Source organism: Hippocampus guttulatus, chromosome 22 (genome assembly GCF_054856545.1).
Source record: "Hippocampus guttulatus isolate MCC_2025c chromosome 22, RoL_Hgut_1.0, whole genome shotgun sequence".
Lineage (NCBI taxonomy): Eukaryota > Metazoa > Chordata > Actinopteri > Syngnathiformes > Syngnathidae > Hippocampus > Hippocampus guttulatus.
The window spans coordinates 7,896,347-7,923,920 of NC_141282.1; the positions used below are offsets into that span (position 1 = coordinate 7,896,347).

Consider the following 27,574-nt stretch of genomic DNA (forward strand, 5'->3'; position numbering starts at 1 on the left):
TCACGTGCTTTGTTTTTGACTACTTTTCATTTGAAAGCGTCAATTTCAAGATTGGAGGACTTTGGCGAGCGCAGGCGGCCTATCGTGGCTGGGATTCTTGGCCTTATCTGATTGGACGAGGTGGAGTTCAAAGTCGCTTCTCATTGGGTGTTTTGGTTGTCAGTCAAAGTCATTTCAGGTTTCAACAACGGCAACCTGATTGGACACCCGTTTACGCATGCGTAGTGTAGTCTAGCTGAACCGGAGGTGGAACAAATAAAAGATCTGCTTTAACCATCGGATCGAATCGGATTTTTTTTCGCGTCTAAGTCATTTTAATCGATGTCAGTGTAGGGTTCTTTGCCTTAACGACCCGAGTTCACGGCAAATTTTTACTTGCTCGTAGAAAAGCAGATGGAGGAAATCGAGGGCTTTACTTTGAAATCGACCACCGGAAATGTCAACATTCGTACTAGACAACAGCTGAAACTCACGAAACAGCGATTAACTTTGTTACTTTCAGCAAACGTTGTGTCAATTAGGCACGGTGACATCGAATGCATTAAAAAAAGAAAACCTAGATTAGCGGGCAGTTTGACCGCTCTATGCACGATGTGATTTCACTGTGTGGCCTGTGACTCCACCTCCGCATTCCAGGTCGTCTGGTCGGTGAGGAAGAGGAGGAGAGCCAAGGAAGGCGAGAGCGAGAGAGAAAAAAGCAGCTGGTGAGTGTCTGTGGATGTTGAGATGAAGGGAAGATGATCGACAAACACTTGGACGCTCGTTCTTGATTAGGCCACGCACAGACTTGGTCCTGCTCGCTGCGTCGACTTCCTTCCCTACAAAGCAAGTTGTGAACTTTTTGCAAACTTTTTTTGTTGTCGGAGGAGGAGAAGGAGGCCACCCGGGACGGCGTCATGGAGATCCTGGACTCGAGTGAAAGCTTCCTGCACTGGGACCGCAACCTCAGCGAGCTGTCCGAAGCCGGAGACATGGACTGCGCCCTCTACACAAACGTAAGTCATCCCCTCAATACTTGTTTTGCTATGAAAGTCATCCGTGCGGAATGCCGTCAGTGTGCGCGTGCGTGTGCGTGTGTGTGCCCTGCTCTCCCTTCGCAAGCTGAGCCTTGAGGTCCAGGATGCTCCCATCCCCCTCCTCCTTTTAAATGTTTACTTTAAGCAGAGCGCTTACAAATATGAAGAAGTAGCCGAACATCATTTTAAGTACGTTATTGATCGAGAGAAAAAACAACAACAAAACACGGACAAAACCACTGGACTGTGCTTGAGGTAAGCATGCACAGTGAATACAAAAGGAAGCTTTGCGATCACGATCGTGCTCAGTGTGACTTGGTACCACATTGACAGCTGTTTCAAATATTTTGGATACCCTAACAGGGCAAACTACAAATACGATCATGAACATTGTTCAATGAATGCCACTCAATGTGGGTATTCATGCAGTTAAAAAGACGGAAATGAGAATTTATCGGCTTTCGGCCGTTGGATGACTTAAATTTGTATCCAGAAACAATAACATTTGATCCGTAGAGACATTCACCTGCTTGTTAAATTGAAATGGCCCTTAAAGGATCCGAGTGTTTGTGCATCTGGAGGACTTTCCAAAATGGCCATTGGCCTTTCTTTCTGCTGTTACGTAACTTGCAAGCAGGCTCCGAGGAGGAACCCTGGAGGATGGGAACGCCGCCCCGCAGAACCCACAAACGTACACGCTGTTCATTTGGCAACCTTTGACGGGTCCCGACTCGCGTGCTGAAGCGCAACCGGAGGCCCTTTAAACCAGTGGCGTGGCTCTCCTCCGCTTCCGATGCCGCATTCCCGTGATAAATTTGAACTTTCTGCTCACTTTTCGAGACTTTTTGGGGACAGTTTTTCACGTTTAAGTTCACATGTGCAAGTCCGTATCCTCGAAACGATTGTGGGTGGAGATACACAACAGTCCACACGTGTGGGATATTCGAACCCCCTGCCGTGTTTTTTCGTGGAAATGTGTGGCCCACAGGCCGTGGGTTGCACACCCATGAACGATAACATAGCGCGCATGTCCGCGTATGAATGTAAAATAGACTGCAGTGTTCACAAACAGACTGGCTCGCTTGTTCCCCTCGGCTGACCCCCGCCGCTTCCTCCTCCCCCCTTAACCAATATTGCCCCCCCCCCTTTCCCTCCCCCAACTAAGCCTCCGCCTTCCTTTACAGCTTGCGGTCGCACTCAACTTGTGTGTTGACACCCGACTCGCTGCTAAACAATGCAAAGTCGGTGGCGTGTGCGTCATTCGTCCGCCACCTGAGAGTGACACCCGTCAGAATTCTCGATCTGGTTTATCTGGTTAAATGTGTGTGTATGTGTTACGACAGTAACTCCCCGGCCTTCATTGTTAACCCGCGGTGTCCTCTTGCTCGAAATGCGCTGTCACGACGTGACATTATGAAGGCCGCCATTTTGACCAACCTACTCCTTCATTTACATGCAATTCAATTCTGTTGTCGTGCAGCCATTTTCCTGTTTATAGCGCGCCGCGGAGCGCTTTGATGAACGCGCTCGCGGTGTTTGCCTTGTGGGTGGAGAAACTGCACCGGCGACATCCACAAACATTCCAAAGATGCTCCATCAAAACGCAGCGTTCGCATGCGGTTTCAAGCCTTTTCACGGTTTCAGTGGCAAGCGGCGATGCTCCTTCCTGCACTCGCGTTCACTTGCACTCAATGCACCGCACGACTGAGAAGGAGGAGCAGGAAGAAGCCTTGCTTGCGCACATGCAGCAGGCCTTTCCAACAATGTGTCCCCTTACGTAACCTCCAGCAGATGGACTCTAATGTCAGGCTCTGCTTTTGGCCATAGTAGCCCGCGCACACCGCTGCAGGCGTGTGTGTCTGTGTGAGCAAACACGCAGCGGCAGAGTAAACAAGCGTGAAAAGTGAGGTGCCTGTTCTCCGGCGGGGCAGGGCATCCTGCTCCCTTCTGGCCGTCACCTGGCGACGCGTGAAAATACCACAGTCACTTCGTCGTTCCTCGCCACCAAGATGCCGCGACATGGCGGCCAAGCAGCTTCTTGACGTTGTTAGTTTGGGAAATAATACAAAAACAACTCCACAAGTACCCGATAGCTTTTAAAATAAGGCTGCTCTCGGCCCGATAGCAAGTACGGGGACTCTGCACCCCGGGACGTTTTGCGCTGGATAGAAAGCAGTCCCCTCGCCACTTGGCCGCCGGGCCTCCACATGGCGTCCACATGGAAGCCTGCGTCTGGATTTTCAATCTGATGCAAGCGTCTTCTCCACCCCCCCCCCTCCCCCCGCTCTCGCTCTCCTTACTGGGAAAGTGGGCGGCGGCTTTCAGCGAGGGGAACGCCAAGGTGCTAATCATCTGGTTTTGAGGGCATTTTGACGACGACGGGGCGCCCGCCGGAGCCGTCTTTCTTCTGAGGCACGGCTAAATTTAAATGCGGCTTGGGGTGAGGCGGGTCAACCCGCACTCCTCCCAAAACGCAATTTCGAGCAACAGACCGCTATTGTGTTGGGGCGGGGCCTCAACTCAGATCTCCAAAATCTGATTTCTGTTGATTAGTGTCGTTGTTGTCATTGTGCGGTGTCAAATTGCAAATGATGTCTTTCGGCCGAGACGCCAAAGTGTCTCGTTTAAAAACCGCCAGGTGCCCGCATGGCGCCGACGTTCTTTTATAGGCGGCAAGCGGTCCGCTTCCCGTCTGTCGGTTCAGCGTCTTTTTGGTTCGTCCTCCGGTCGCTCGGCAGACTTTGCCGCCAAGGATTGCGCTGGGCGACGAGTCCAGACAAGTTGGTGGACGTGTTTTGTTTTTGGCGCAGGTGTTTGGCTGACCTACATTTTACCATGAGCTTAGCCGAAGACCTCCGCCAAGAGCAAACTTGAATTTAATGTTCCCCCAATCGCATGGAAACGAACGTTTAGCCGCATATGCACCAAAAAAAGCTTTTGCCCATGTTAGGTTACTTTGTCAAAAGTGGGTCGTGCGTGTGTTGGAGTGTCTGCCTTTTTTGTGCCTGTGCATGTGTGAGTGTGTTATCCCGCTTGCCAACACACACACACACACACACACGAATGACTCACTGAGTGGAAGGAGTATGTCATGACTGACGGTTGCCGTGAGGGCGAAGGGAAAGCCTCCGAGTGTGTTGCTTGACCCACTAGCGCACGTAAATTAGCCAGTCACCAAAAGTATATTCGATTTCGCAACCACTTTTGCTGTTCAAGGCCGCAAGCTCGACCGACATTATTTCATCAAAATGATCATCGGTTCAGATAAAATGTCTTCGCTCACGTCATTTTTTTCTGAAGCAAGCAGATTGTGAAGGCCCCCCCCCCCTGCAGTGAAGTCATGGACGAACGTCTGGAGGTTGTTTGGGTCTGAGGGGGGTTGGGGGGGGGGTGCGCGTAAGAATCTGGAAACTTCAGAAGGTCTCGGGATGAAGAGGCCGAGTGCAAGAATGTCAAACGCAGACGTGCAATGTGAGACCTTCACATTGCACACTTGCACGCCTTCACACGTCGATGGTCACTCCAAGACGAGCGAATGCACATGAAGACGATTCAGCCGTTAGCGGACACGCTCGTCCTCCCTCACTCCCAAGATGAGATGACGTTGGCTTCCTGGCTGCGTTATCAGCAGGCCAAGCGCGCTGCTATCTTTAGTGGCGTGACTTCATTGCGAGTGGCCATTCTCGCCACGAGTGAAAGCATCTTGCTGACTTGCTGACTATCGATCAGGCTATGTAGCTAGCCACCGTTCACGGCGGCCATCTTGATGTAGCCATCAAGCCAACGAAACATAACAACTCGCACTTTAGTTGCTGTTTTGCCAATAAGATGTTCGCTTTTACTTTAGCAACAAGAAAAAAACGTGAACCTGAAGCCAACCTTTTTTTTTTTTGCTTTGCTAATGTTGGCTTTTAGTTGCGCAGATCTTGCCGTGCGTCACCGCAGGAAGGAATCCATGCACACATGTGCCCAATCTAACAAACGTGTTGAAACAGCTCGCGTAGGCCGTGTTGACATAGCGGGTCGCGCCTGCCGTTTCGACTAATGATGCTAAACGCTCGTGTGGAAAGTGGCCAGCTGTCGAATAAAAGCAGTCCAGATAGGAAGAGGACAAACAAAAACACGCTGACTCGTCGCTTTTATCTTGACACGAACTCTGGTGCTCGTGTCATCACAAATAGGTGGCGGTCCCGGCCGGGGCTAAAGTGCACACGTGCAATCGTATCAATGCGCAAGCACACGCCGACATCATCGATACGTTTTACGGTTAAAAAAAATGCATACCGAGGAGAAGGAAGAGTATTACAAAGCCATCTCCGATTGTCACAAGCATTTCTCTTTTTCAGCGGGACAAGGGAATTCGAAAGTGGATTGTTTTGAAGGGGACGCGTTTCCTTCTTTCCTTTCTTGCCTTCCCTCACATGTTGCGTCACCAAAGTGTTGCGCTCTTTCCGCCCTTACGGGCCTCCAAACGTTGAAACGTCTTGATTGAAGACTTGAGGGCGGCATTTCTTCCCAGCCTCCCCCCCCCCCCCCCCCCGGGGACCCTCGATTATCTCTGCAGGCATGCATGGGCCCTCACAGCTGGCGGGGGGAGGGGGTTATTGCGGCAGCTTAATTGCCACCTTTTTTCTTTTCGCTGGGTTTTTTCTTTTTGCTGGTTTTTTTTTTTTTTTTTTTTTTTTTTTTTGAGGCCTTGAGAAAAGTCAGCCGCAAATTTTGTCAATCACGCAACTGTAATGAACAGTCTTTGTTTTTTCGAAAGGCATTTTATGATTGTTTGTGTCCTCTGAGGTTAAATAGTTTCTCATGAGGACTCAAAAGCCTCTTTGTTGGAATTTACTTGACAGATTCCTAACTCTGAGTTTTCCCGTTCCGCCGAGGAGAGGCAAGTGTCGGGTTACAGTCGGTCCGAAAACGACACGCCTGTGTGAGCCGCCAGTACAAAAGGGGTTCTGTTTGTGTGTGTGTGTGTGTGTGTGTGTGGTGGGCCACGGCCCTCCATTGCACACACATGCAGAAAAATGACAGGGAGCGCGCGCGCGTGTCTATTTGTGTGTTTTTGCGGTTCTGTCTTCAAACTTGCGGAGAACGAGGCCAATCCCATTTCCTGTTCTTAAACAAAGAAGTTATTTGGAGTTACACACCTTCCACGCGAAAGCGCGGGTGTCCAACTGGGGTCCTTGAGGGCAGCTCATCAACGGGGAGGGATTGCGAAACATGCCGGAGACTTTTGAAACTGAAGATGATGCTGTACGCTCGGTTACCATGGCGACACAGGCCTACACGCGCACACACACAGTGGATGACCGCGTAAATATTTGTTTCCTCATTTCGACAAAATCCCGCCAGACTGTTCACATCCCAGCTGGCGGGCCAAATATGGCGGCACACCGAGAGCCGCAACCCAAAAGTTTGATGGCAGCGAGTCCAAGCGGGTGACCGTGCAATTTTCCTTCTCCTTGCAGCACTTCTCGGAGCTTCTGGATGACCTCTCCCACGACGCTCTGCTGGGACAGCTGCTGAGCGACCCCTTCCTGTCGGGGGTGCAAGGCGGCGCCAGAGGCCTGGGGGGCGACGACGAGGATGGCGAAGACGGCGGCGACCTGTGCCCGTCCTCGTCACCGCCGCCGCACATCGCCGCCGAGCACAGCTACTCGCTCTGCGGCGACAGTCGGCCGCAGTCGCCGCTTTCGCACCTCACCGGGGAGCGCGGCAGCGACGCAGGTGAACAAAGACACAATTCGCTTCCTGGCGGATGGATGAAGGGGCGTCGCCCGATATTTGGATGTGCGGCGTCCAGACGTCATTCCCGGTCAATGTTTTTGCCGCAGAATCCGAAGGCGACTCGTCGGAGTGGCCCATGGAGCAGGACGACGGGATGGAGGGTCTCCTGTGCGACGCGCCGTCCCTCCTGCCCGCCCTGGCCCTCGCCCTGGGGACCGCCGAGGACCCCCATGTTGCCGAGGACCGCCCCGCCGCCGGCCGCAACCACGACAAAAGCGTCAAGGTCAAAGAGGAGAAGGTCTTCCCCCAGATTAAACTGGAACCGCACGAAGTGGATCAGTTCCTGAATCTGTCTCCCAAAGGTTCGAGCCTTTCCCTCTCCTTGACTTGGGGCGCTTGTGCCTTGAGATGCGCGTTTGAGTCCTTCCTTTTTCCCGCGTCAGGTCTCGAGGCACTGCAGATGCCCCCCACCCCGCCCAGCTCGCACGGCAGCGACTCGGAGGGCAGCCAGAGCCCCGCGCACGCCCCGCCGGGCCTGTCCCGCCCCACCTCGCCCAGCAGCCCCGCGCCGGCGCAGCCCGCCCTCAAGGCGTCGCCCCGCGGGAGCGCTTCCTCCTCGCTGTCCAACTCGCCTCTGCTCACCGCCGCCCACGTGAGGACCAGACGTCGGCGCAAAAGTCCACCCCATCCAGCGCTCGGTCTTCATCCGGCCCCCTGTGCGTATATGTGTAGAAACTTCAGGGCTCGGGACCGCTGATGCTGACGGAGGAAGAGCGCCGCACGCTGGTGGCCGAAGGCTACCCGGTGCCCACCAAGCTGCCGCTCACGAAAGCCGAGGAGAAAGCGCTCAAGAAGATCCGCAGGAAAATCAAAAATAAGGTGCGCCGGGTGCAAAAAAAAACTTGAGGCCACTTGCGGCCTCCAAAGTCCAAAGCCAATGTTTTGTTTTTGTCTTTTTTTTTCTTCCCCGGCAGATTTCTGCTCAGGAGAGTCGCAGGAAGAAGAAGGAGTACATGGACACCTTGGAGAAGAAGTGAGTCTGAATTTTCGATTGACCACATGCAGGTGCGTCTCAGTCCCAAAAGTCAACCATTTCAGGGCTTCGGTTGAAAAATAAAACCCGGCAATGATCTACACGACGGAATTTTGTGCAAAGTGCACAAACGAAGGCTGGAGCGCACATTTGAAGCCAGAACAGACACGCACGCCCCACCGTCATGCCCCCCCGTGTTGAAAATAAACAAACAACAACATTCTCCTTAGCCCCGGAATTTTCTTGAGCCGACTTAACGTTCTTGATTTAATTTTAGAGAATTAAAAGTCAAATAAAGATAAAATTCAGTTGTGCATGACGACTGAGATGCAGTTCTACCGCTGTCCACAGGGTGGAGACATGCTCCAACGAAAACAACGACCTGAGGAGGAAAATGGACACGCTGGAGTGCACGAACAAGTAAGAGCACACCGAAGTGCAATCATTCTTTGAATATGAATTGGTTTTTGAATTCGACTTTTCAATCTATTTTAAAAAAACAAAAAAAAAACGATGTAGGTCTCTGCTGCAGCAGCTGCAGGCCCTGCAGGCTTTGCTGTCTGGAAAAGTGTCCAAGTCGTGCCGTGTGGTGGGCACGCAGACGTCATCCTGCCTCATGGTACCGGCGCGCTTGTCTCCATCCCGTTCGCACGTGCTCACTTGCACTCACCGGCGTGTGCGCACCTCTTTCTCGTCCTCTCAGGTGGTGGTGTTGTGTTTCGCTCTCTTTTTGGGAAGTTTCTACCCAGCCGGCCCGGTCCCCAACCCCGGCGGCGGCCGGACCTCCGAGCAGCTGGCGGTCAAAGAGTCGTACGCCGCCACGGGTATGCGGACTCGGCGAGGTCACGCGCCGCCCCCGCGAGGTCATTTCTCCACATTTCACGCTTGTCGTTTGCGTGCGTTCAAACAGTCAAGTCCAGAAGTCTGCTGTCCACCTTTGAGGACGAGCCGCCGCACCTGCTGGGCCTCGGCGGCGAGTACCCCGACCGTTGGGAGGACGCGGACGCCGCCGTGGTCATGGCGGCGTGGCGGCGTTCGAGCGAGCAGCAAAAAAGCACAGCCGGCGCCGTGGCGGAGGAGACCAGCCAGGCGGAGACGCACCCGCCTTTCCGGAGTCAAAGCAACAAAACCAGCACGTCAAACGGCATCCACAGGTAAAAGTGAAGCAGCCCCTAAGGCTCGGCAGGAATCTTGTTTCATATCACTGCGATGTGACCTTGATGAAAATCAGACATTTGACGGACTTTTTGTTCAAATTATTCATCCGTGACATTGTTTAAACTAGGGGTGTCGAAACTCGGACTTCAAGGGCCTCGGGGGCCGCTGTCCTGCAGCTTTTAGCTGTGCCCCTTGCTGCAGCGCGCCGGATTCAAATGATCAAGATCGTTTTCAGGCTTCCTCGGATGAGCTGATCATTTCGAATCGTGTGTGCAGGCCTCTGGAGCAGAGGGCGAAAAGCATCGCGTTGGAGCGAAGCGTCAACGAGACCTCCTGAGAGTCGACCCCCCCCCCCAAAAAAAAACCTTACCAGTTTCAGTGTCCTTGAACAAAGCTCCCGACTGCCACTGCTGAGTCGGCTCCTGTCCGACAACTCCTGTCCAAAGTAAATGTGCACTGAAGAGTTGTGTGAGACTTGTTTTGAGTTCACCAGCATGCTCAACCTGGCAAAATCCCTTGCCGGGAGGAATCCTGACGCGTCTGTGGACAAAAGAAAAGAGGTGAGGACACCCCCCCCCCCATCATATTTATACATCTTTCTTTTTTTTAGTTCCCCCTCCAAAGATTATTACTTTCTTTTAATATTTGATGTTTTTATTCCATCCCAATTTGTGTACTGTACATCCTTTTTCTTCTTTTTTTTCGGTTAAACATTTGCATATTGTTTGTATCATTTCCTAATGTGCCTTATTGCATTCCCTGCGCTAGTTTGGTGAATCAGAAATGCAGAATATTTGTAAATGTTGACAGAGAACCGCAAATCCAGAAAAGGGATGCAGGATGTTTATGGTTAGCATTTTTTTTAGCTTAGCACGATTAGGACAGGAAACAGAGGATGGATTGCACGACGGTGCTTTGTTTTCTCCTTTTTGCCTTACAGACTTTCACGCGCAATCTTTCAGCATTTGCCAAATGACCCCCCCCCCCTCCTCCGCACCCCACCCCCCCAATCTTTTTTAGTACCTATTTTTGTAAATATGACTTGTGAATATGTGATATGCCTCATCCTCACCGTTTTGGTCACGGCCAATCACCAGTTGAACCGGTTTTAAGGACTTCATTACAACCTGAAAGATGTCAAATATTGATGTCAAGACAGATTGACGGGAAAACGATGAACTCGTCCTGACTGAAAGGAGCAGCCAGCGGAGAGCCTTCTCCCCCATATGTTCATTTTTCTGTCTTTTTTTTTGCTTGCAAAATAAAGTATTTTCCTGAGTAAAAGCATCATCGGGCGTCTTTAGGTGTGTTTTTTTTTTTTTTTTGCTGCAAAGGGAAATGGGCTTTGGGGGCGGAATTTTCAAAAACAATTGATGCCTGCAAATGGATGCTTTAAGACCAATACAAAATGGGAGACTTTCAACATGTGTTCGAGCATGGCTTTCTTGGACAAGAATATCAGATCTCACATTACAGGTGGAAACGAGCTTGAAGGGGACTGAGTGTTCAACAACTGGTAGGTGTTTGAATGATCATTCATCTCTTGCTCCTTTTTTGGACAACTTGACGGCTCAAAATTGACGAAAGGGGCTCATCATGCCGAGCTTCGTTGAAATCCCACAAGTGATGTTCGTGTCACGCACGATGACGTCACGGTCCCACTGGAGTCCTTGACCCACCATGTGTGGGCTCATTTCGAGCGCGCGTGTCACCTCCTGCCCTACTTCATGACTGCTGCTGAGGCTGCAGAAAGGATGATGAGCGGGATATCCCACAATGCCATGCTGCGTAGACTCTGCATGCACGGAGCTTTGCGTCGTGTTACCCTCTCTGCATCTCGCTCAAGAGCAGTTTTCAAACCACTCACAATTCCGACACCGTCAACAAGGACACTTCCTGTGAGTAGCCTTCACAACAAAGTGGCCAGGAACTCCGTGCGAGTGAGGCAGTAGGTTTCATTTTGACAAAAGTGGTGCTTTGCCACCATCCTGTGGAATTGTAGGACCATGGTGAAGTGAGTTGAGGAAATTTCCTTTTGACAAAAGTAGCACGTTGCCATTATCTTGTGGTATCTGTGCTCAAGTGAATTGAGGAGCTATCTGACAAGATAAAGCATGAACAGGGCGTGATTATTTTTGTGTTTAAAAGCAGAAGAATGCAAAAGGGCCCTTGCATCCTTCGATTTTGCTCGATGCGGCCGTAAAGCGTTCGCAGCGAACGCCTCGTCTTATTTTGAAGGACGGACAGTGTGCTTCCGGCAGAGTGACGTCACGTGACAGCTGCGGTTCTGTCGCGTCTCTGTTCGGCTGCCAGGCCAGCCAGCTCGCCTGAGGCTCCGGGAGAGGAGCGTCGCTTCGCGGCCGCACGCTGCACAACCTCCGCTCCGGAAGCCTCCTCCGGCGTCTGCCCGTCGTCGTCGCCGGCGTCCGCGGGTGAGCCAGCCCTGGCGGCGGCGGTGGTGGTGGCGGCGGGTCCAGTGCGAGGACCGACCGCCATGGACCGCCAAGCCGCGACGCAGGATGCGGCCCCGGCCCCGGCGGCTCCAGCGGCCGCCCTGGACGGGCGGCTCGCCTCGCTCGGAGCCGACGGCGGCGAGTCCGAATCTGGCGCCGGCTCGGAGGACACCTCGGCGGGATGCTGCAGCGACACGTTCAGCAGCCTGCCCGACATCGAACAGGAGAGCTTGGAGGACAAGCTGAGGGGGCTGGCGTTTCGGAAACAGACGTCCTATCGGTAAGTTGACGTGTCGCGGCCATTGATTGACTGACTGCTCTATTCGGATGTGGAATTACAGCCTTGCTTCCCAACCTTGATTGAGTCCATGCATGCATGTATTTTCCGTGGCCGTCGCAAAAACTCACAAAACAAACACAAGCACAACTGTGTGTGATGTTTGTGGCTGTCACTATAGGTCACTGGCGTTGATGGGACCGAATGACCTGTCATGTTTCTGAAAAATCCTAGAGTGTGTGTGTGTGTGTGAGTGTAAGTGTGTGTGAGAATGTCAGCCACAGGCTGACACCCTGGTGTGACCGGCAGCTGCTGGTGATAGTGAAAACCACACACACAAACACACACTCATTAGTTGATGTTGTCAGATGTCATCGTCAGGAATTTGTGGAATGTCTCAATCAGATCCGCCCGAAGGCCAATCGATCATTTGGCACTCCATCGTGCCGCACTTTGGGGACAGAAGTAACTTTATCGGGCCATTTGACTTGCTCTTTGACGCCCATGGAGGCGATGTTACGTTGAGCTGCATCCGGATGGAGAAAACACGCGCTGGCGTTGCCTGTTGCTCGTGTCCTGTGAAATTGCATCGCAGCTCATCGGAAGGCGATTTTGGTTTCGCCGTGTGTCGTGTGCTTCGGCATTTGGTCTTTTCCCGGCAACGTCGTCTCTAAGTTTGATGAAAAAGAATTCGGGACGAGTTTGGAAATTGCCGACAACAGCGGTGGAAAATGGCCGCTTCAAACCAGCAGGGCCAGCTTCCCGCGTCTTTTCAGCTCTGGATTCTCAAGACTTTTGCGTCGGGCCTACTCGCGATGGATGCGTTTTACCAAACGTGGCGTTGCTAAGCGAAGACGGGCTTCCGGGGGGCCGAATTTTCAAAGGCGGTTCCCTGAAAATGAGCCTTCAAATGCCTTCTTTTGAGCAAGATGGCAGACTTGTTGTCTAATTGTGGGCGTGGCTTCTCAAGACTTTTTGTGGCCGAATTTCATCCTGCTCCGTGAAGCCGGCTATGGAGGAAGGGCCCCGTGTATTCGGCAGTGCATCGCTCGGGGCCGCTGTCCCGCTAAGGCAAAGCGTTCCGTGTTTTGCTCTGCTCTCCTCCGAGGCGGCCATGCGGAGGGAACGCCGTTAGTCGGTCATCGGCGGCGGGGCGGAAGAAGGTCCTTTCAAGGGTCCCTGGCCAAATGTGGACATGCGGAGGAGGAGGAGGTTGGGAACCGAAGCGGTCCGGCACCAAATGCGCGAGGAGGGAGGGGCTTTGACTTCGGCCAAAGTGTCTTGATGGCGGCGCGCGTTACATATCTGCCAGACGTTCGTCACACTCGTGCGTGCGTGTGTGTGTGCGCGTGTGTGTCCTTCCAGAATCCTCTCCTCCTTTCATCTATTCTTAGACTTGACAGCCCACCCCAGCCTCCACAAAGATGATTTCTTTCTTTCTTTCTCTCTTTCTGTGGGTGTGTGAGAGCGATAGCGAATGAGTCAGCAAGGCACTTGGTGTGTAAAACATTCCTCCAATTAGCTGCTCCGTCACTAAGTGCGCTTCCTGTCTATGTCCGGGGCCGTTGAGAGCACAGCGACGCCGTAATTGGCCCCGGGGGGAGAATATGCACGTGTCGTCCGGCCGTTATTGCATTTCGACCTCCAGGAATCCTAGTTGTTCGTTTCCGTCGCCGAGCGAGCTCTCAGAAATGGACTCTCCCTTTCCGTCCCACATGGGCCCGCGCTTAAGTTCAGGGGATTGCTTCAAGGACACAGTCAAGTTGTTTTATTTGGGGGGGGGGGTTTAAATACCTAAGCGTTGTGATGTTTCAAGTCGTGAGAATACAGTACACGCGAGGCACAGGAGGAGACGAGTGCAACAGCATTTTTGCGCGTTTCTCTTTCTTCACTTCTTTGGGCGCGTGCATGTTCAGGCTTATTTTGCCCATAATTCACTGAGCTCGGGCCTTAAGGGGGATGGGCTAACTGGCAGGGGGTGGGCGGGCACACTTTATTAGTCGTCTGGCTGTAAGAGGCTTTTCCCGCTTTGGACGGGGAGCTAAAAAAAGAAACGGGAAAAAAGAGGAGCGAACAAAAATGAGAAGTTCCTGCGATGGCATCACTCGAAAACATTTGCAATGATTTCTCCATCTTGCGCAACGGCCACCGGAGAGTCTGCAGCAACCCCTGAACACATTGCAACTCACCACAAGACCACACCCACTCGACGCCGTCGTCCGAGTGACTTTTCTCTGTCCGGCAGTCAACAAATTGCAGGGTGTCTGGCCTCGCTCCTTGAGGCACTCCCTCCCACCTTGGCTCCCTGGCGTCCTTCCAACAGGCCCATCTGTCTGCTGCGCACTGAACCCGCTGAGGGGATGCCGAGACTCTCCCTCGCTGAAAAAGCTCGTTAACGCGCACGCACGCGCGCGCAGGCGCGCTTTCTTCTTGGCCAAGTACGGCGGAAGGTTGAAAATCCTTCTCGTTTTACAATCGTTGAATCCCGGTTCTTGTCGTCACGTTAGATTGACCGCGGAACCCGGCGTGCTGCCAGCATCCCGTCGATTCGGCCGGGTCGTTCGCAACGGCCTCCTCGGTGCCGTTTCACATTTCCGCCGTGCCCGCGACACCCAAAAGTCGTGCCGGCGGGATTACTGATCATCTCTCAGCACTCAGACGGATGAATTTCACACGCACTCGCGCGTGGAACCTCGCTTGTTGAACCGCGCGCCGCGAGCGCACTGGGACATTCTGCTGTTCGTGTGTCGGCCTTTGTAGTGGATCGTTTCATCCTCCGCTTCATTTTGGATCAAAGACGCACAAGCCGGCAGGCCTGCGCTCCAGCGATACGCTCTAATTAGCGAGACGGCATCTTGATCCCGCTACGTGCGTGCGTGCGTGCGCGCGTGTCACTAGCCGGTGCTGAATTCGATCGGGTAGAAGAGGCGCCAACGCACCTCTGCGGCGCGAATCAGAATGCCGCCATTCGGCGCTCACCATGAGACTTCTGAGGATGATTTGGATGCATTGGCTTCAATTCTCCCCCCTGCCCCCCCCCCGCTCTGTGTGTTTTACTCCTGTTTCTTTTGAGACCTCATGCGCTTCTTGTGGCGCTCTGCGTCTATTCTCAGCAGGAGAGGTCAGAGATGCGCGCGCGCGGCGTGCCGATGCGCCACGCAGCCTCCCACGCGCGTTCGAGAGGGAGGCCGAAGGACCATCATCAATTTTCTGAGATTCGGACTGCGCTTTGTTTCGCCGAGAACGCAAGAGGCATTGCCACGTTATTATTGGCGATGGCGGAATTGTAAGGGGGAAAAAAAAAACAAGAAGTCGCAGGGCTTCCTGCGCGTCACAGCAGCGCGCGTCTCTGAGTGGGAGTCTTTGGCAGGAATTAAAAAAAATGTCTTGCGTTATCATCTCTTATGAATTTGACCCTCGTTCGAGGCAGTGTGCGAAAGAGGGGGGGGAGGAGTGGGAGGATGGAGGGATGACAGAGAGGGTGTTGAAGGACGAACCAGGAAGAGAGTGCAGAAGAGGAGGAGAAGGAGGCGGATGAAGAAGAGGGATGAGTAGGAGGGAGGAGCAGCAAAGGGGGGGGGGGGTGAGTGGGAAGAAGTGGATGAGGAGCAATGGCGGATGGAAGAAGAAGAAACAAAGGAAGCGCCTGCACGGGCTTTCTTTCCTCTTCCTTTCCTTGCCACGCAGACTCTTGACCCGCCGTTCAATGAGATGCGTTTTTCTGATTCAACGCGCACGTCCCAAATCACGCGGCCGCTCGTTTCGTTAGCCCGTCCGTGGCGGTTGGCGGGTAGCTACGCGGCCTTTGCGCAGGCCGAGCTCTGTGGTTCCGATGCCCGCCTTCAGGTGGGAACGGGAGGGGCCCGCTTTTGCCCTCCGCCGCCAGTACGGGAGAGTTGCAGTTGCCGACAGCGGCGGCCCCAGACAAGCGTTTGGAAAGAGAGGGAGAGGGAGCTCGCAAAGGAAAGAGTCCCACTTCCTGAGCGCAGGAAAAACACCACCAGCCACCAAGTTTCCGCTTTTGGGTTTGCCGCCAGGCTACGGCGGCGCGACACGAGCATCTCCGGTGGCTGCCGCTTTGGTTGGCGATAGAGTTCGATTTGCCTTGACACATGCAAGAACACACACACACACACACGCGCGCACACACAGGGAGGAAGACAGACGGCAAGGAATGTCACATGACATAGTCTCAGTGTTGTGTGTGCGTGTTAATGTCTTCCTGCTATTGTGGCTTGCTAAAGGCGCGCTCCGGTGTGTGCGCGCGTTGCAGAATCATGTCAAGATTGCAGCGGCGTTTCCTGTTTGCGGCCTCGCGTGTCTCGTTGCTTCTCCGAAAGCTTGATCTCGCCGCTCCGGCGCGATGATCTCGCTCATTGTACGAGATGAACCTTGAAAATGGCTCGGGCAGGGCAGTTCCACACTTGTTCTCTTTTCAAATCCGAGGCGGACCGACCCTTTTCATGCCTTTGGATTTTATTTTGCGAAATAAACGCGCTGACGTGAAAAGCGGAAGGTGGCCTCGCTAAAAGTTCCGTTGTCGGCGGCTCTCCTTGAACGTTCGCCCCCGTCGCCGCAGCTCAGGTGTCGCACGCGGCGTCCGCCGGCCGGCTCGGATGTCGGCCGGCTCTCCGGTGTCGCTCGCCGAGCGACGCGCTCGGACGACACGCGCGACCCGAGCCGGCGCGTCGGAGGAAAGGCGGGCTGAAGGCGGCCTTCGGACGGCTGCTCGGGCGCACGTGAGTGAGCGGATCTTCGTGTAGCCCATTCTCAACGTTTTTGTGTGTGTGTGGGGGGGGGGGGGGGAACGCAGGTGATGCTCAACACGTCGTCCACTCTGAGTAGATTAGAACTCACTCAGACTTGATGCTGGCGTGAGCAGCGGGTGACATTAAAACAGCAAGTTAGTCGATGAATGCGGGGGGGGGGGGGGGGGGGGGTCCTTGTGTCCAGCATAGTCCTCGCATGTCCGCCATTGTCACCCACGCAATACTATTTTTATCCCAGGGGGCGTGTGTGTGTGTGTGTGCGCAATCGGGTTACAGGGTGTGTAAAGAGACTCCTCTTTGTCCTCCAGCTTGACAGTTTGAGACGTAGACTGAAACTTAAGCAGTCCCTTTGGTATCATTCATTCCCCCCAAAAAAGTCAATTGATTATTTTCTTCTTTTTTTTTTTAATCCACCCCCCCCCCCCCCCCTAAATATCTATCTATCTTTCAATTCAATTCAGCCCTGAGCAAAGTCGCATTTGGAAAAAGCTCCAAGACAAATCCGTCCCATCATTTCGGGAGTTTCGCGCCTGCACTAAATGTGCCGCAGCGGCGCACCGGCAGAAGGAACGTCGGTAAAGCCGAAAGCGCCGGCGGGCCCCGCCGCAAGCCGTTCCCGCAAGCCGCAAGCCGGATGCCGGCTCAGAGCGTGCCGCCGCGCCATGAATAATGGATTGCGCAATGGAGCTCTCGCCGTGATTTGCGCTTGCTCGGCAGCCGCCGCGCGGGCGGCTGTGCCGTTCCGCCCCCCGATTGACCGCTCGGAGGCTCGGCCGGCCGGGGATGTCGTTGACCTCCTGATTTCCGCGAGCCCGCCCATCGTAAAACGACGTCAATTTGTTGATTTTTGTGCCCCCCCCCTCTCCCAGGAAAGCCATCTCCCGTTCGGGCCTGCAGCACCTGGGCCCGCCGCAGGGCGCCCCGCCCGCCGCCTCCAACGGGCCCGGCAAGGAGCCTCGCACCTGCACGGACTGGACGGTCAGTCAAGGAACAATTTCAGAAAGTGTGCCTGTGCCTGCGTGTGTCTAACAATCGCACGAAGTGACGGCGGCGGCAATGGCGGCTAAACTGCTGCCGACTTCTTTGCAGCGGCCCGAACGTCAGAAAGGCGCGCGCGTCTATTTTTAGTCGACTGCGGCATCCGCTCGGAGCACAAATGGATCTTCAAAGGCGGAAGCGTTGCCATTCGCCAAGGCAGAACCCCCCCAAAAAGACCACAGAGGCGGCCTTTTCCCTTCAAAGGCGACACCGTTTCGGTTTCTGTTATTTGTAACTGAGACCGACCACTTCTGGGCACCCCGTGATGAGTTACCGAAAGGGCGCGGCTCCCCGAACCCACGATTGATTATTGATTAGAGACTGTAGATGAAGCTGGGGAGGGGGGGGGGGGGGAAACAAATATGAATGTTAGATGTTCTACAGGGAGGATAAAGAAGGTATGACTTTTTGTCTATTTCCCTGTTGTCAAATTGGCACTCACAATTCAAAGCAAAACGAATCGTCTCGCCAACGCTTGCATCTCGAGGCGCCAACCGCCGCGTGCGCCCCGATTTGGATCGGAGGGTGCAAATCGACATTCTCCCGCGGCTCCGACCGCGGGGACGCTTCCTTCCTCCACGTCACCGCCGGCCTTTAACGCTCCGCAGGACGCACGCGCGCGCGCGGCGGTGGTCTGCAATCAATGATCTGAATAATGGCTCATTAATAAAACATCAGGGCTTGATCTCGGTGGGCGGCGGGCGTCCGTCCAAACAAGCGGCTCGGCGCCGCTCGGCGCCGGCAATTACGCGCTGGACGCGGAGCGCTCTGACGAGCGACGCTGGCGGTTGGCGAAGCGAGTCACGCGATCTCACCCGGCAGGAGAACGCGGTGAACGGCGACCACCTGTGGATGGAGACCAGCTGCTCGGGCGAGCTGTGCTACCTGGGAGAGGACGCCTGCCTCGTCAAGGCCGCGGTGAGCCCCGCCCATCTATCTCTCTCTCTCTCTCTCTCTCTCTCTCGGCATCACGCGGGAGAGATGAGATGAATATTCCATCGGGGTAGAAAAGGACGTGGCGGCCCCGCGTCGACCGGCCGCCTCCCAAATAAAAAACGCCAGAAGGAGAGTGATCTGAAAAGCCACAGGAAGTCGGCCATTTTGCTTTCAGGCGGCCATTTTGTCCTTTAAAGTCGGACTCGGCGGGCCGCCTCGTCGTGAGATGCGCGAGGTCCATTTTCAAAAAGTCTTTCTCCTCGCAGAAGTCTGCGCCCAGGAGGAAGTGCGCCGCCTGCAAGATCGTCGTCCACGCCGGCTGCATGGAGCCGCTCGAGAAGGTAACGGGCGCGCGCAAAGAAGGAAAAAAAGAAAACTCCTCACGCCGCACGACCCCGCCGTGTCTCTCCCCCCCCATCTCGCACTCAAGATCAACTTCAGGTGCAAGCCGACGTTCAGGGAGGCGCCATCGCGCTGCCCGAGAGACGTGAGTCCCTCGAAGCGGAGGCGCGAGCGGGCGGGGGGGGGGGGGGGGCCGAGGGGCCGGCGTAACCCGGAGCGTCTTGTCTGTCCCGCAGCAGAACCTGCTGAGGCATCATTGGGTGCACCGGCGGAGGCAGGAGGGGAAGTGCAAACAGTGCGGCAAGGTGGCTGGCAAAATGGCAACGCCGTCCCGTCCCGGCGGCGTGAGCGCCATCTATTTTCTTTTTCCGCAGAGCTTTCAGCAGAAGTTTTTCCACAGTAAAGAAATCATCGCCATCAGCTGTTCCTGGTGCAAGCAGGCGGTAAGTGGGCGTGACCTCGCGTGACCTCGCGGATGAGAAACTGTCACGAGCGCAATCCGGTGTCGCGCTAGACCGGAAAAAACGTCGGTGTCGGCGGACGATGGTTTTCCGTGCGGACTAACCGATTTGTGTGCGGCGGCGCGCGCAGTTCCACAACAAGGTGACGTGCTTCATGCTGCGGCAGATCGAGGAGCCGTGCTCGCTGGGGGCGCACGCCGGCGTCATCGTGCCTCCGTCCTGGATCATCAAAGTCAGGAAACCGCAGGCAGGCGCGCGCACGCGCATCCCGGCGTCGCTGCGCACGGTGCGGCGACGCCGGCGCTAACCGCTGCGCTCCTCCTCGTCCCCCCCCCCGCGCAGAACTCGCTCAAGAACTCGGCCAGGAGGAAAAAGCGCACGTCTTTCAAGCGCCGGGCGAGCAAGAAGGGCGCCGACGTAAGTGACGGAGGGATTTGGCGGTGCGTCCTGGCAATCTGAAGCGCCGTCCGTCTCCTTTGCCCCCCCCCCCCCACCCGGTCTTTCCTCAGGAGTCCAAATGGCGACCGTTCATGCTGAAGCCGCTGCCCTCGCCGCTCATGAAGCCCATCCTGGTCTTCGTCAACCCCAAGAGCGGCGGCAACCAGGTCGGCCTCCCCCAAAAGCCACAATTTTTTTTGCATGAGCGCGGCATCGATGCCCCCCCTACCCCAACGAAAAGGCGGGGGGGGGGGGGCAGGCAGTCGATGTGGCCCGAGTCGATCCCCGGCCATCCGCCTCCTGTCCGCAGGGCGCCAAGCTGCTCCAGATGTTCATGTGGATCTTGAACCCGCGGCAAGTCTTCGACCTGTCGCAGGGCGGCCTTCGAGAGGCGTGAGTGTCTCTCCGCGTGACTTCCTCAACCCCCCCACCCCCCCCCCCACCCCCCGTCAACATGGCCTGGCGTATCTTCCCTCCTTTTCCCGCGCTCAGGTTGGATCTGTATCGGAAAGTGCCAAACTTGAGGATCCTGGCGTGCGGCGGAGACGGCACGGTAAACTTTGAGGGCCTTCCTTTTTGGGCGGCTTGTTGTCGGGCAGCACGACGGGAGCGTCTACGCGGCGTTTTATGCTTGCAATTGACTTTTTTAGATACTCGCAGCTCACGGTGTGTGTGTGTGCGTGCGCGAAGGTGGGCTGGATCCTGTCCACGCTGGACGAGCTACAGATGACCCCCCAGCCTCCGGTGGCCGTCCTTCCTCTGGGAACAGGAAACGACCTCGCCAGGACTCTCAACTGGGGCGGGGTGAGTTCCGAAGCTCGACTGCCGACTCGCGCCTTCAAAACACAAACCCAATGCGCTTTGTTTCGCGTGCTTCATAAATTGTTTTTTGAAAAATCATCATAAAGAAAGAAATCAATGAAATGTATCGCAACTCGGTGTCGCGCGGAGATTTTTTTTCTCTGCGTCAAAAGTCGGAACCGCGCACCAGTTGACGTTCGCCCGCGACTGGCGAATAGTCGCACGCGGGCGAGCAGAGCGCCCGATGCCGAAAGCCGGTCCGCCCCGCAGGGCTACACGGACGAACCCGTGTCCAAAGTCCTGGGCCACGTGGAGGACGGCTCGGTGGTGCAGCTGGACAGGTGGAACCTGCAGGTGGAGACCGGCGGCGGCGGCGGCGGCGAGCGGCCGCCCGAGGACGCCGCGCAGAAGGTAAGCCGGCGGCAAAATGAGATTTTTGCCCCCGTGGCGCGTCGGTGACGTGCGCTCGTGGCGTCCTCAGCTGCCCCTCAACGTCTTCAACAACTACTTCAGCCTGGGCTTCGACGCTCACGTCACGCTGGAGTTCCACGAGTCCAGAGGTGAGTCCGGCGCAAATCCCTTTTGCCCTCGCCCACTTTCGTCCTCGTGGCTCGATTTTGAATCCCACCTCCGCTATTTTGTCTCTTTTTTTTTTTTTCTCATGCAGAGGCCAACCCCGAAAAGTTCAACAGTCGCTTCCGCAACAAGATGTTCTATGCGGGAGTGAGTCGCGCTTTTGGTGTCCACATTTGCGTGCGTGTCCTGACTCGTGCCCCGCTTTGCTCTTTGACCTCCTCGCCGGTCAGACACTTCAGCGCGCGAGTAGAACAGCCGCCCGTTAAGGCAACTGGGTGCTACAACTACTCCTCGTGGGGGGACTCAATTCTACTTCTCTCTTCCGTGTGTGTGTGTGTGTGTGTGTGCGCGTGCCAGGCCGCCTTCTCCGATTTCCTCCAGAGAAGCTCGAGGGACTTGTCCAAGCATGTCCGAGTGGTGGTGAGTGTGAACGCGCTGTCGCCGGATGGCTTTTTGGGGTTCTGCTTGCAATTGCCGGTTGCTGCCACAAGAGGGCACATCCAACGCTTGAATAGTGAATTAAACTGGATAAAAAGCAGGTGGTTTTTTTTTTTTTTTTTTAGTTTTCATTCAGTGTTCTTATCTAGATTTTTTTTTCGTGGCTGCAAGACATTTGTGGCACTTCAATTCATTTTCGTGGGGAAAATCCATTTCGTTGAGAAGTTAATTGCTTGCTGATGGAACGAATTCAAGCAGTCAGCAAACGTTTGTGTTTTTTTTTTGTTTGTTTGTTTGCAGTGCGACGGCACCGACTTGACTCCGAAGATCCAGGATTTGAAATTCCAGTGCATCGTGTTCCTCAACATTCCCAGGTGGGTTCGGTTGGCCAGCCGGCGGCCATCCGGCCCGAGTGCTAATGGCGCTGGGGGCTCGTGGTTGCGCCGCAGGTACTGCGCGGGGACCGTGCCGTGGGGGAACACCGGCGACCACCGCGACTTTGAGCCGCAGCGCCACGACGACGGCTGCATCGAGGTCATCGGCTTCACCATGGCCTCGCTGGTATTTGCGTACTTTCCAGTTGGTCTTGGAGCTTTTTTTGTTTGTTGTTGTTTTGACCGCCGTCTCTCCCCGCGCCACCAGGCGGCGCTGCAGGTGGGCGGGCACGGCGAGAGGCTGCACCAGTGCCGAGAGGTGGTCCTCACCACGTTCAAGACGGTGCCGGTTCAGGTTGGACTTTTGTTTTTGTTTTTTTGCAGCGGCGTTACTCGGAGCGCGTTTCCCGCCCGGATGACATTCGTCCCTCCCCCCGTCAAGGTGGACGGCGAGCCGTGCCGACTGGCGCCGTCCACGCTGCGCATCTCGCTGCGCAACCAGGCCAACATGGTCCAGAAGAGCAAGCGGCGAACTTCGGTGCCCCTGCTCAACGAGTGAGTCGCACATGCGGAAAGTGAGGCGGTGGCGCGCGTGGCGACTAACACCGCCCCCTGCCCCCCCCCCCACCCCACCCTGCACCGCACCCACATTCTTCATGTCATTGTGAGCCCGCGCGCATGTGCGTGTGTGTGTGTGTGCACTGCAAATACTCAAATCGAACAACATGAAATATCTGAAAAGTGACGGCAATGACCAACATACACCAGTAGATGGCGACGATCCATTTTTATCCAAATAATGTCTCTTCCTTTTTCCCTCTTCTCTAAGGCCAGTTTTTGCAGTGTTTGATTTGTGCGTGCGTGTCAGCGTGACTAACGGCAACGATCTCTAACTGTGCTGCAGCAACTTTTTGTCGGCGTGCCTCGATTGACCTCCTCTCTCCGTCCTCTTTGTGCTCCTCTCTCTCTCTCTCTCTCTCTCTCTCTCTCTGTGTTCTTTCCCTCCTCCGCAACGTGTATCTTCTTTTCTTCTCCTCCCTCGCCGCGCCTCCCCCGTTTGTTTCTCTCTTTCTCTTTCTCTCCTGTGTGTGTTTGCGTGCGCGCACGTGCGGCGCTAGTATTCAGAAGGTGTGTGCAGCTGATCTGCGCCGCCTCTCTGCTCCCCCCGACTCCTTCTCTGTGTAAGTACCTCACCCGCTGTCTACGTACCGCCACTGTGCGTGTGCGTGTGTGTGTGTGTGTGCACGCGCATGGACAAATCAATTGATTTGGTGATTGATTGGTCTGCGTCTGTGTCGGCCATCTTGTGGTAACGTTGAGCGGGGGGAGGAAGCGTATCAGGAGTGTTTGCTGCATTTGTGTCTCCGTTTCCCTCCTAAAAGCGTCTCCATTCCCTTTTCGGCGAGCAGCAAGTTGTCCTCTTTCCTTTCTTGCCTTTGTGCTCGCGCTGCTTTTCTGTGGCTCAACGGCAACTTGCTTCTAATGTGTTCCCCAAAAATGGATTAACAAGCGGCACCCCTGCTCCACCCTTTTCGCTTGCATACGTGACGTCGTGGGTGTTGATCGCGGCCCCGCGCGGAGATTGACCCTGCGCGTGCGCTTCCCGCAGCCCTCACGCCGTCCCCGAGCGACTTCGGCTGCGGGTCAACCGCATCTGCCTGCATGAGTACGACCGGCTGCAGTACGACAAAGAACGGCTCCGGGACATCTGTAAGTGTCAACGAGTCGACCGGCCGCATCGGAGTTGCAAGGTTTTTCTTGTATCCAAGAAAGAATCCATCTTTGAGGAAACGCGGGTTTCAATTCACGTCTTTGGGTTGCAGCGGTCCCGGTGGGCATCGTGGTGGTGAGGGGCGACTGCGACTTGGAGACGTGCAGACTCTACATTGACAGACTGCAAGAGGTGAGACCCCCGCCCTCGCCCCCCCCCCCCCCTCGCCCTCATCTTCATCTTGTGGCCCTGACCTGACGCCGCTTGCATTCGTCACCTTCCCAAATTTGCTCTGCCCTCGCCAGGACTTGCACCAGGCGCCCCCTCTTGGCCACAGAGTGCACTACCAGGTACACTGGACTCCCTTCTCGTCACTTTGTTGATTTTTGCTGTCGGAACTCAGGTTTGTCCGAAAAGGCAGACTCAAGTGCAGATCGCTGAAAAATCCGTCATCGGTCCGTAAGAAAGCATTTGTGCTCGGTTACTTTGCGCTCCAAAGTCTCCGCAAGTACAGTGAGCAAGTCTTTGGACCTCCGTTTCTTCCCAGCAGTTTTTCCTTGTCTGCAGGATGAAAGTCGCGGGATGCCCAGGACCACCTCGGCCGGCAGACTTTCTTCCAGCTGGAGCTTCTTGGATTGTGAGTACAAAGTGCAAAGAAAAAACACGCTCTTGAGCGTTCGCAGGATTGATTTTGTGTGTGTGTGTGTGTGTGTATTTTTCTCCCGCAGCCACATCAGCCGATCGCTTCTATCGCATCGACAAAGCTCAGGTACAAAGATCAACCAGCGATGGAAGTCAAACTTTTTTGCTTCGGCCTTCCAATGTTTGAATTGGCCTTTCATCTGTAGGAGCACCTTCACTTTGTCACGGAAATTTGCCAGGAGGAGGTGTTCATCCTGGACCACGAGGCGTCGTCGGCCGGGATGCCCGACCTGGTCGTGGAGCCCAACGTTGGGTGCGTGCGAATGGCCTTCCTGCACGACTCGCTGATTGACCGGCAGCCGTAATCTGAAATCCCCCCCCCCCCCTGTGTGTTGCACGTATGTTTCTAGTGCGCCTTTGACTCCCGAGGAACAAGGTACACGCAAACACGCGCGCCAAGGGATGCGACCATACCGTCGGCATCTCGGACGCCGTCCACCTCAGCGTCGGCTCTTCGGCATTCGGCCGCCGTTCCTCCACAAATTTGACTTTGTTTGTTTGATCCACAGCGCTGTTGACGGCCGCCGGCTCGGGCGATCTCTCCATGGTACGAAACGCGTCCTCTTGGGGTCGAGGGGGGGGGGGGGGTTCCTTCTTGTTGTTATTTGTCATGCGGCATTGAGTTGCCGCTTGTGTGCTCCACGCGCAGTTGTCGGAGTGCGTTCATCACGGAGTCAGCCTGCTGGTGCGAGACGCCGCCGGTTGCTCGGCGCTGCATAAAGCCTCGCAGAAAGGCCACGCCGAGCTGGTCGTCTTCATCCTCCGGCGGGGTACGCGCGACGTCGACTTCACGTTTCGCGGACGCCCAATTGAAACATTCTGCGGGGTTGTTTTGTTATGGCGCCTTCACTTCATTCGGGCTTCCGGGTCGCGATAATGGACGAGTGTTGAGTCGTTGCGGCGCCCCCTGCTGCTGTGGCATGCTGTGCTGTACGTTAGCTCATGTTGTGTAGTAAAAAAAAAAACCATCTTTTTTTTTTCTACTTCTCAGGATCCAAAGTGCTTCTTGACCTGCCAGACAGAGAAAAGTCGGTTGAGTTGAAGCATTGTCGCCACGTCATGCTCCTCGAATGCACGGTTTGACCTCATATCGCACACGCGTGTGTTTGTGCAGAGGGGACACCGCCTTGCACAAAGCCGCCTTGGAGAAGCAGCACGCTGTGTGTCGGCTGCTGGTGGAGGCCGGCGCGTCGCTTCACAAAACCAACTTTCAGGTACACGCACATCCGCAGTGGACGGGAGTTTTTTGCCGTTTCGGCTCTCCTATTGGGAGGGGGTTGGGGGGGGTGCTAAAACCGCTCCTAGTGAGGCACTCGTATGCGTGCCGTCCACAGGGGAAGACGCCAGCGGAGCAAGCGGCGGGCGACTTGGAGCTGACCTCCTACCTGAGCAGCCCAAAAACACCTTCGCCCCCCCATGAGGACTTGGAGACGGCGGTGTGACGCACGGGCACATTTTTTTCCACACGCGGGCGGCGGCGAAGGGCTGCGTCCGAAAGCGAACACTCGCAGCTCAGACGCCAGCGGTTAGACGCCGGCGTACGGCCCGCCTATTTATTTTGTATTTATTTATTGAGATTTGTATTTATTCCGGCCGGACGCTCGGTTGCGGTGGACCCGCATCTCATCGCGAGTTTCCGAGCTGAACCGAGTGCAAAAAGTCTGTCTCAAAAGTCGGCGCATTGAAGTGTTTCCACCCATCCGAGCCTTTGTGCCAAAGACCGGGAGAGACATTTGAGTTGGATTTCTTTGACCGATATGCACATGACGATGGCTGCTGTGTGACTGCGCTTGTGGGCGAGGCCCGTTCGAACCTACAACTTCGTCAATCCAATAGAAACTTTATATTCCATTTATTCTCACTACCGTTGGTTCTGCATGGCCTTTTCTGACCTCAGCATTGATTACTTTCCAGTATTGGCGGACACGTGCATTATTATTATTATTATTATGCTTATTGTTTCAGCTCTTAAATTATTTTTCGGAGTGTTTAATGCCTGGTTTTCGTCCGGGGTTGTTTTTGTATCGCTGCTGAAGATGACTTGCAGTGTTTTGTTTGGGTTTTATTTGGAAAGAGAAGCTTTCTGTTGCATGTTTCCACTCTTTCCACGGTCACAATCATCCACACTTACTTCTGCTTTCTGGTGCCGGGATTCAAAATGTTCACAGACAATGAACACTTTACATTTTAAATAAAAGATACGCTGATCTTTGCTGAAGTTGCATCTTGTGTCATTCACTCGCGATGACCCCGTGTGCCAAAATGCGGTAGTTGGGAGGGGGGGGGGGCAGATTCTCCACTGTCTCAAATGTTGATCGATATACAGTGAATACTTTGAGGGGGAAAAGTTATCGGGACCCTCAGAAAGTCATCCGATGTTTCCTCCCCTAATATGAAACGAAGTTTGCTTTCACCCCGATCCTTTGGGTTTTGCAGGTTCTTCAGCCCCCGGCCCCGTTGGGACCAGCAGAGCACCCCGCAAGCATCCAGACGAGACTTGCGTCTCAACTATTCCGGCGGAGTTTCCCTGATCAACAAAGCATCTTGAAACAATGAATAAAGTTGGCTTGCACGTTTTGGAAGTGTGTTTTATTTGCACTTTATTCACGACCGCCAACAAAACGACACTATCTCTTTGTGCAACTCGTCTTCAATCGAAAACGAAGTTGGCTTTGCAAACTCTCTCGCCTGATCTCAGGATGGCATTCTGAAGGCAGCCGTCAGGAAATACTGGCGTGGTCGATGGGTTCTGGGTGAGGTTTTAGTGCTGTCACGTCGCCCACGAGAGACGCCAACCGGGATCAATATTTTAACCTTCAAAACCGAAGTCGTTAACCACAAAAATGTGTCCAAGTTTTCGTACCGAAATGGCCTGATGGTCAAAGACATCGCTGGCTAGTCAGGCGGATGAGTTCGACCCCCCATCTACTGTCTTTCTTTTTTATGAATCTAGCAAGAGTAGAATCCAGGTTTCGTGTTCCCTCTTCCAGGGGCAAAGTGAGAAGTTTGAACCAGAAGCGAACACTCCACAAGAGATGCCAAACGTCTCACCGAAACATGTTCCTTTTTTGAAGCTGGCATCATGAGGCTGACTTCCTATTACTACATATAAAAATTTCGAAATTTTCGCGTCCGGATGGCCTAATTGAAAAAGACATCGCGTGGTGGTCAGGCGAACCGAGTTCGAGACCAGCCATGTGCTCCATTTATAAATTAAGCAAGACTCGAACCCGTTTTACCCGGGCACCAAGTATGAGCGTTAACCATTCGACCACGGCAAGTCACAGAATTTTTTCGAGATGTTATATTCATAGAGCAATACCA

General features: G+C 54.6%; 2 protein-coding genes across 3 annotated transcripts; both read left to right on the forward strand.

The window, feature by feature from the left end:
- The first annotated feature begins 45 nt into the window (after nt 1-45).
- On the forward strand, nt 46-10,224 carry creb3l2 (cAMP responsive element binding protein 3-like 2). 2 transcript variants are annotated; one of them, XM_086103197.1, is made up of 13 exons: nt 46-120; nt 637-704; nt 867-995; nt 6,485-6,743; nt 6,851-7,105; nt 7,187-7,395; nt 7,476-7,622; nt 7,718-7,776; nt 8,128-8,196; nt 8,296-8,395; nt 8,480-8,600; nt 8,687-8,930; nt 9,211-10,224. In XM_086103197.1, exons 3-13 carry the CDS (start codon nt 897-899, stop codon nt 9,269-9,271), a joined length of 1,623 nt encoding a protein of 540 aa, XP_085959323.1. In that variant the 5' UTR covers nt 46-120; nt 637-704; nt 867-896; the 3' UTR covers nt 9,272-10,224. The 2 variants fall into 2 exon arrangements, with proteins under 2 accessions (XP_085959323.1, XP_085959324.1); XM_086103198.1 differs by having other exon boundaries at nt 48-120; nt 870-995.
- A 978-nt stretch (nt 10,225-11,202) lies between these two features.
- Nucleotides 11,203-26,468, forward strand: dgki (diacylglycerol kinase, iota). The gene is made up of 34 exons (XM_086103386.1): nt 11,203-11,667; nt 17,303-17,411; nt 18,294-18,389; nt 18,674-18,748; nt 18,838-18,894; nt 18,986-19,054; nt 19,124-19,192; nt 19,341-19,457; nt 19,553-19,627; nt 19,720-19,815; nt 19,959-20,041; nt 20,141-20,201; nt 20,339-20,452; nt 20,720-20,860; nt 20,931-21,009; nt 21,117-21,172; nt 21,383-21,445; nt 21,764-21,837; nt 21,913-22,024; nt 22,106-22,192; nt 22,280-22,392; nt 22,956-23,018; nt 23,447-23,547; nt 23,661-23,740; nt 23,854-23,898; nt 24,116-24,185; nt 24,277-24,317; nt 24,397-24,503; nt 24,601-24,626; nt 24,760-24,797; nt 24,900-25,020; nt 25,242-25,278; nt 25,365-25,464; nt 25,585-26,468. The coding sequence occupies exons 1-34, from the start codon at nt 11,429-11,431 to the stop codon at nt 25,690-25,692; spliced, it is 2,922 nt and encodes a 973-aa protein (XP_085959512.1). The 5' UTR covers nt 11,203-11,428; the 3' UTR covers nt 25,693-26,468.
- The last annotated feature ends 1,106 nt before the right edge of the window (nt 26,469-27,574 follow it).

Bases quoted from the DNA above. Each gene is read 5' to 3' on its own strand.
- dgki (XM_086103386.1), top strand. From the start codon at position 11,429: ATGGACCGCCAAGCCGCGACGCAGGATGCGGCCCCGGCCCCGGCGGCT. The intron at 18,749-18,837 runs GTAACGGGCGCG...CTCGCACTCAAG, and splicing joins GCATGGAGCCGCTCGAGAAG to ATCAACTTCAGGTGCAAGCC. The intron at 20,202-20,338 runs GTAAACTTTGAG...GCGTGCGCGAAG, and splicing joins CGTGCGGCGGAGACGGCACG to GTGGGCTGGATCCTGTCCAC.
- creb3l2 (XM_086103197.1), top strand. From the start codon at position 897: ATGGAGATCCTGGACTCGAGTGAAAGCTTCCTGCACTGGGACCGCAAC. The intron at 7,396-7,475 runs GTGAGGACCAGA...GTATATGTGTAG, and splicing joins CTCTGCTCACCGCCGCCCAC to AAACTTCAGGGCTCGGGACC. The intron at 7,623-7,717 runs GTGCGCCGGGTG...CTTCCCCGGCAG, and splicing joins GCAGGAAAATCAAAAATAAG to ATTTCTGCTCAGGAGAGTCG.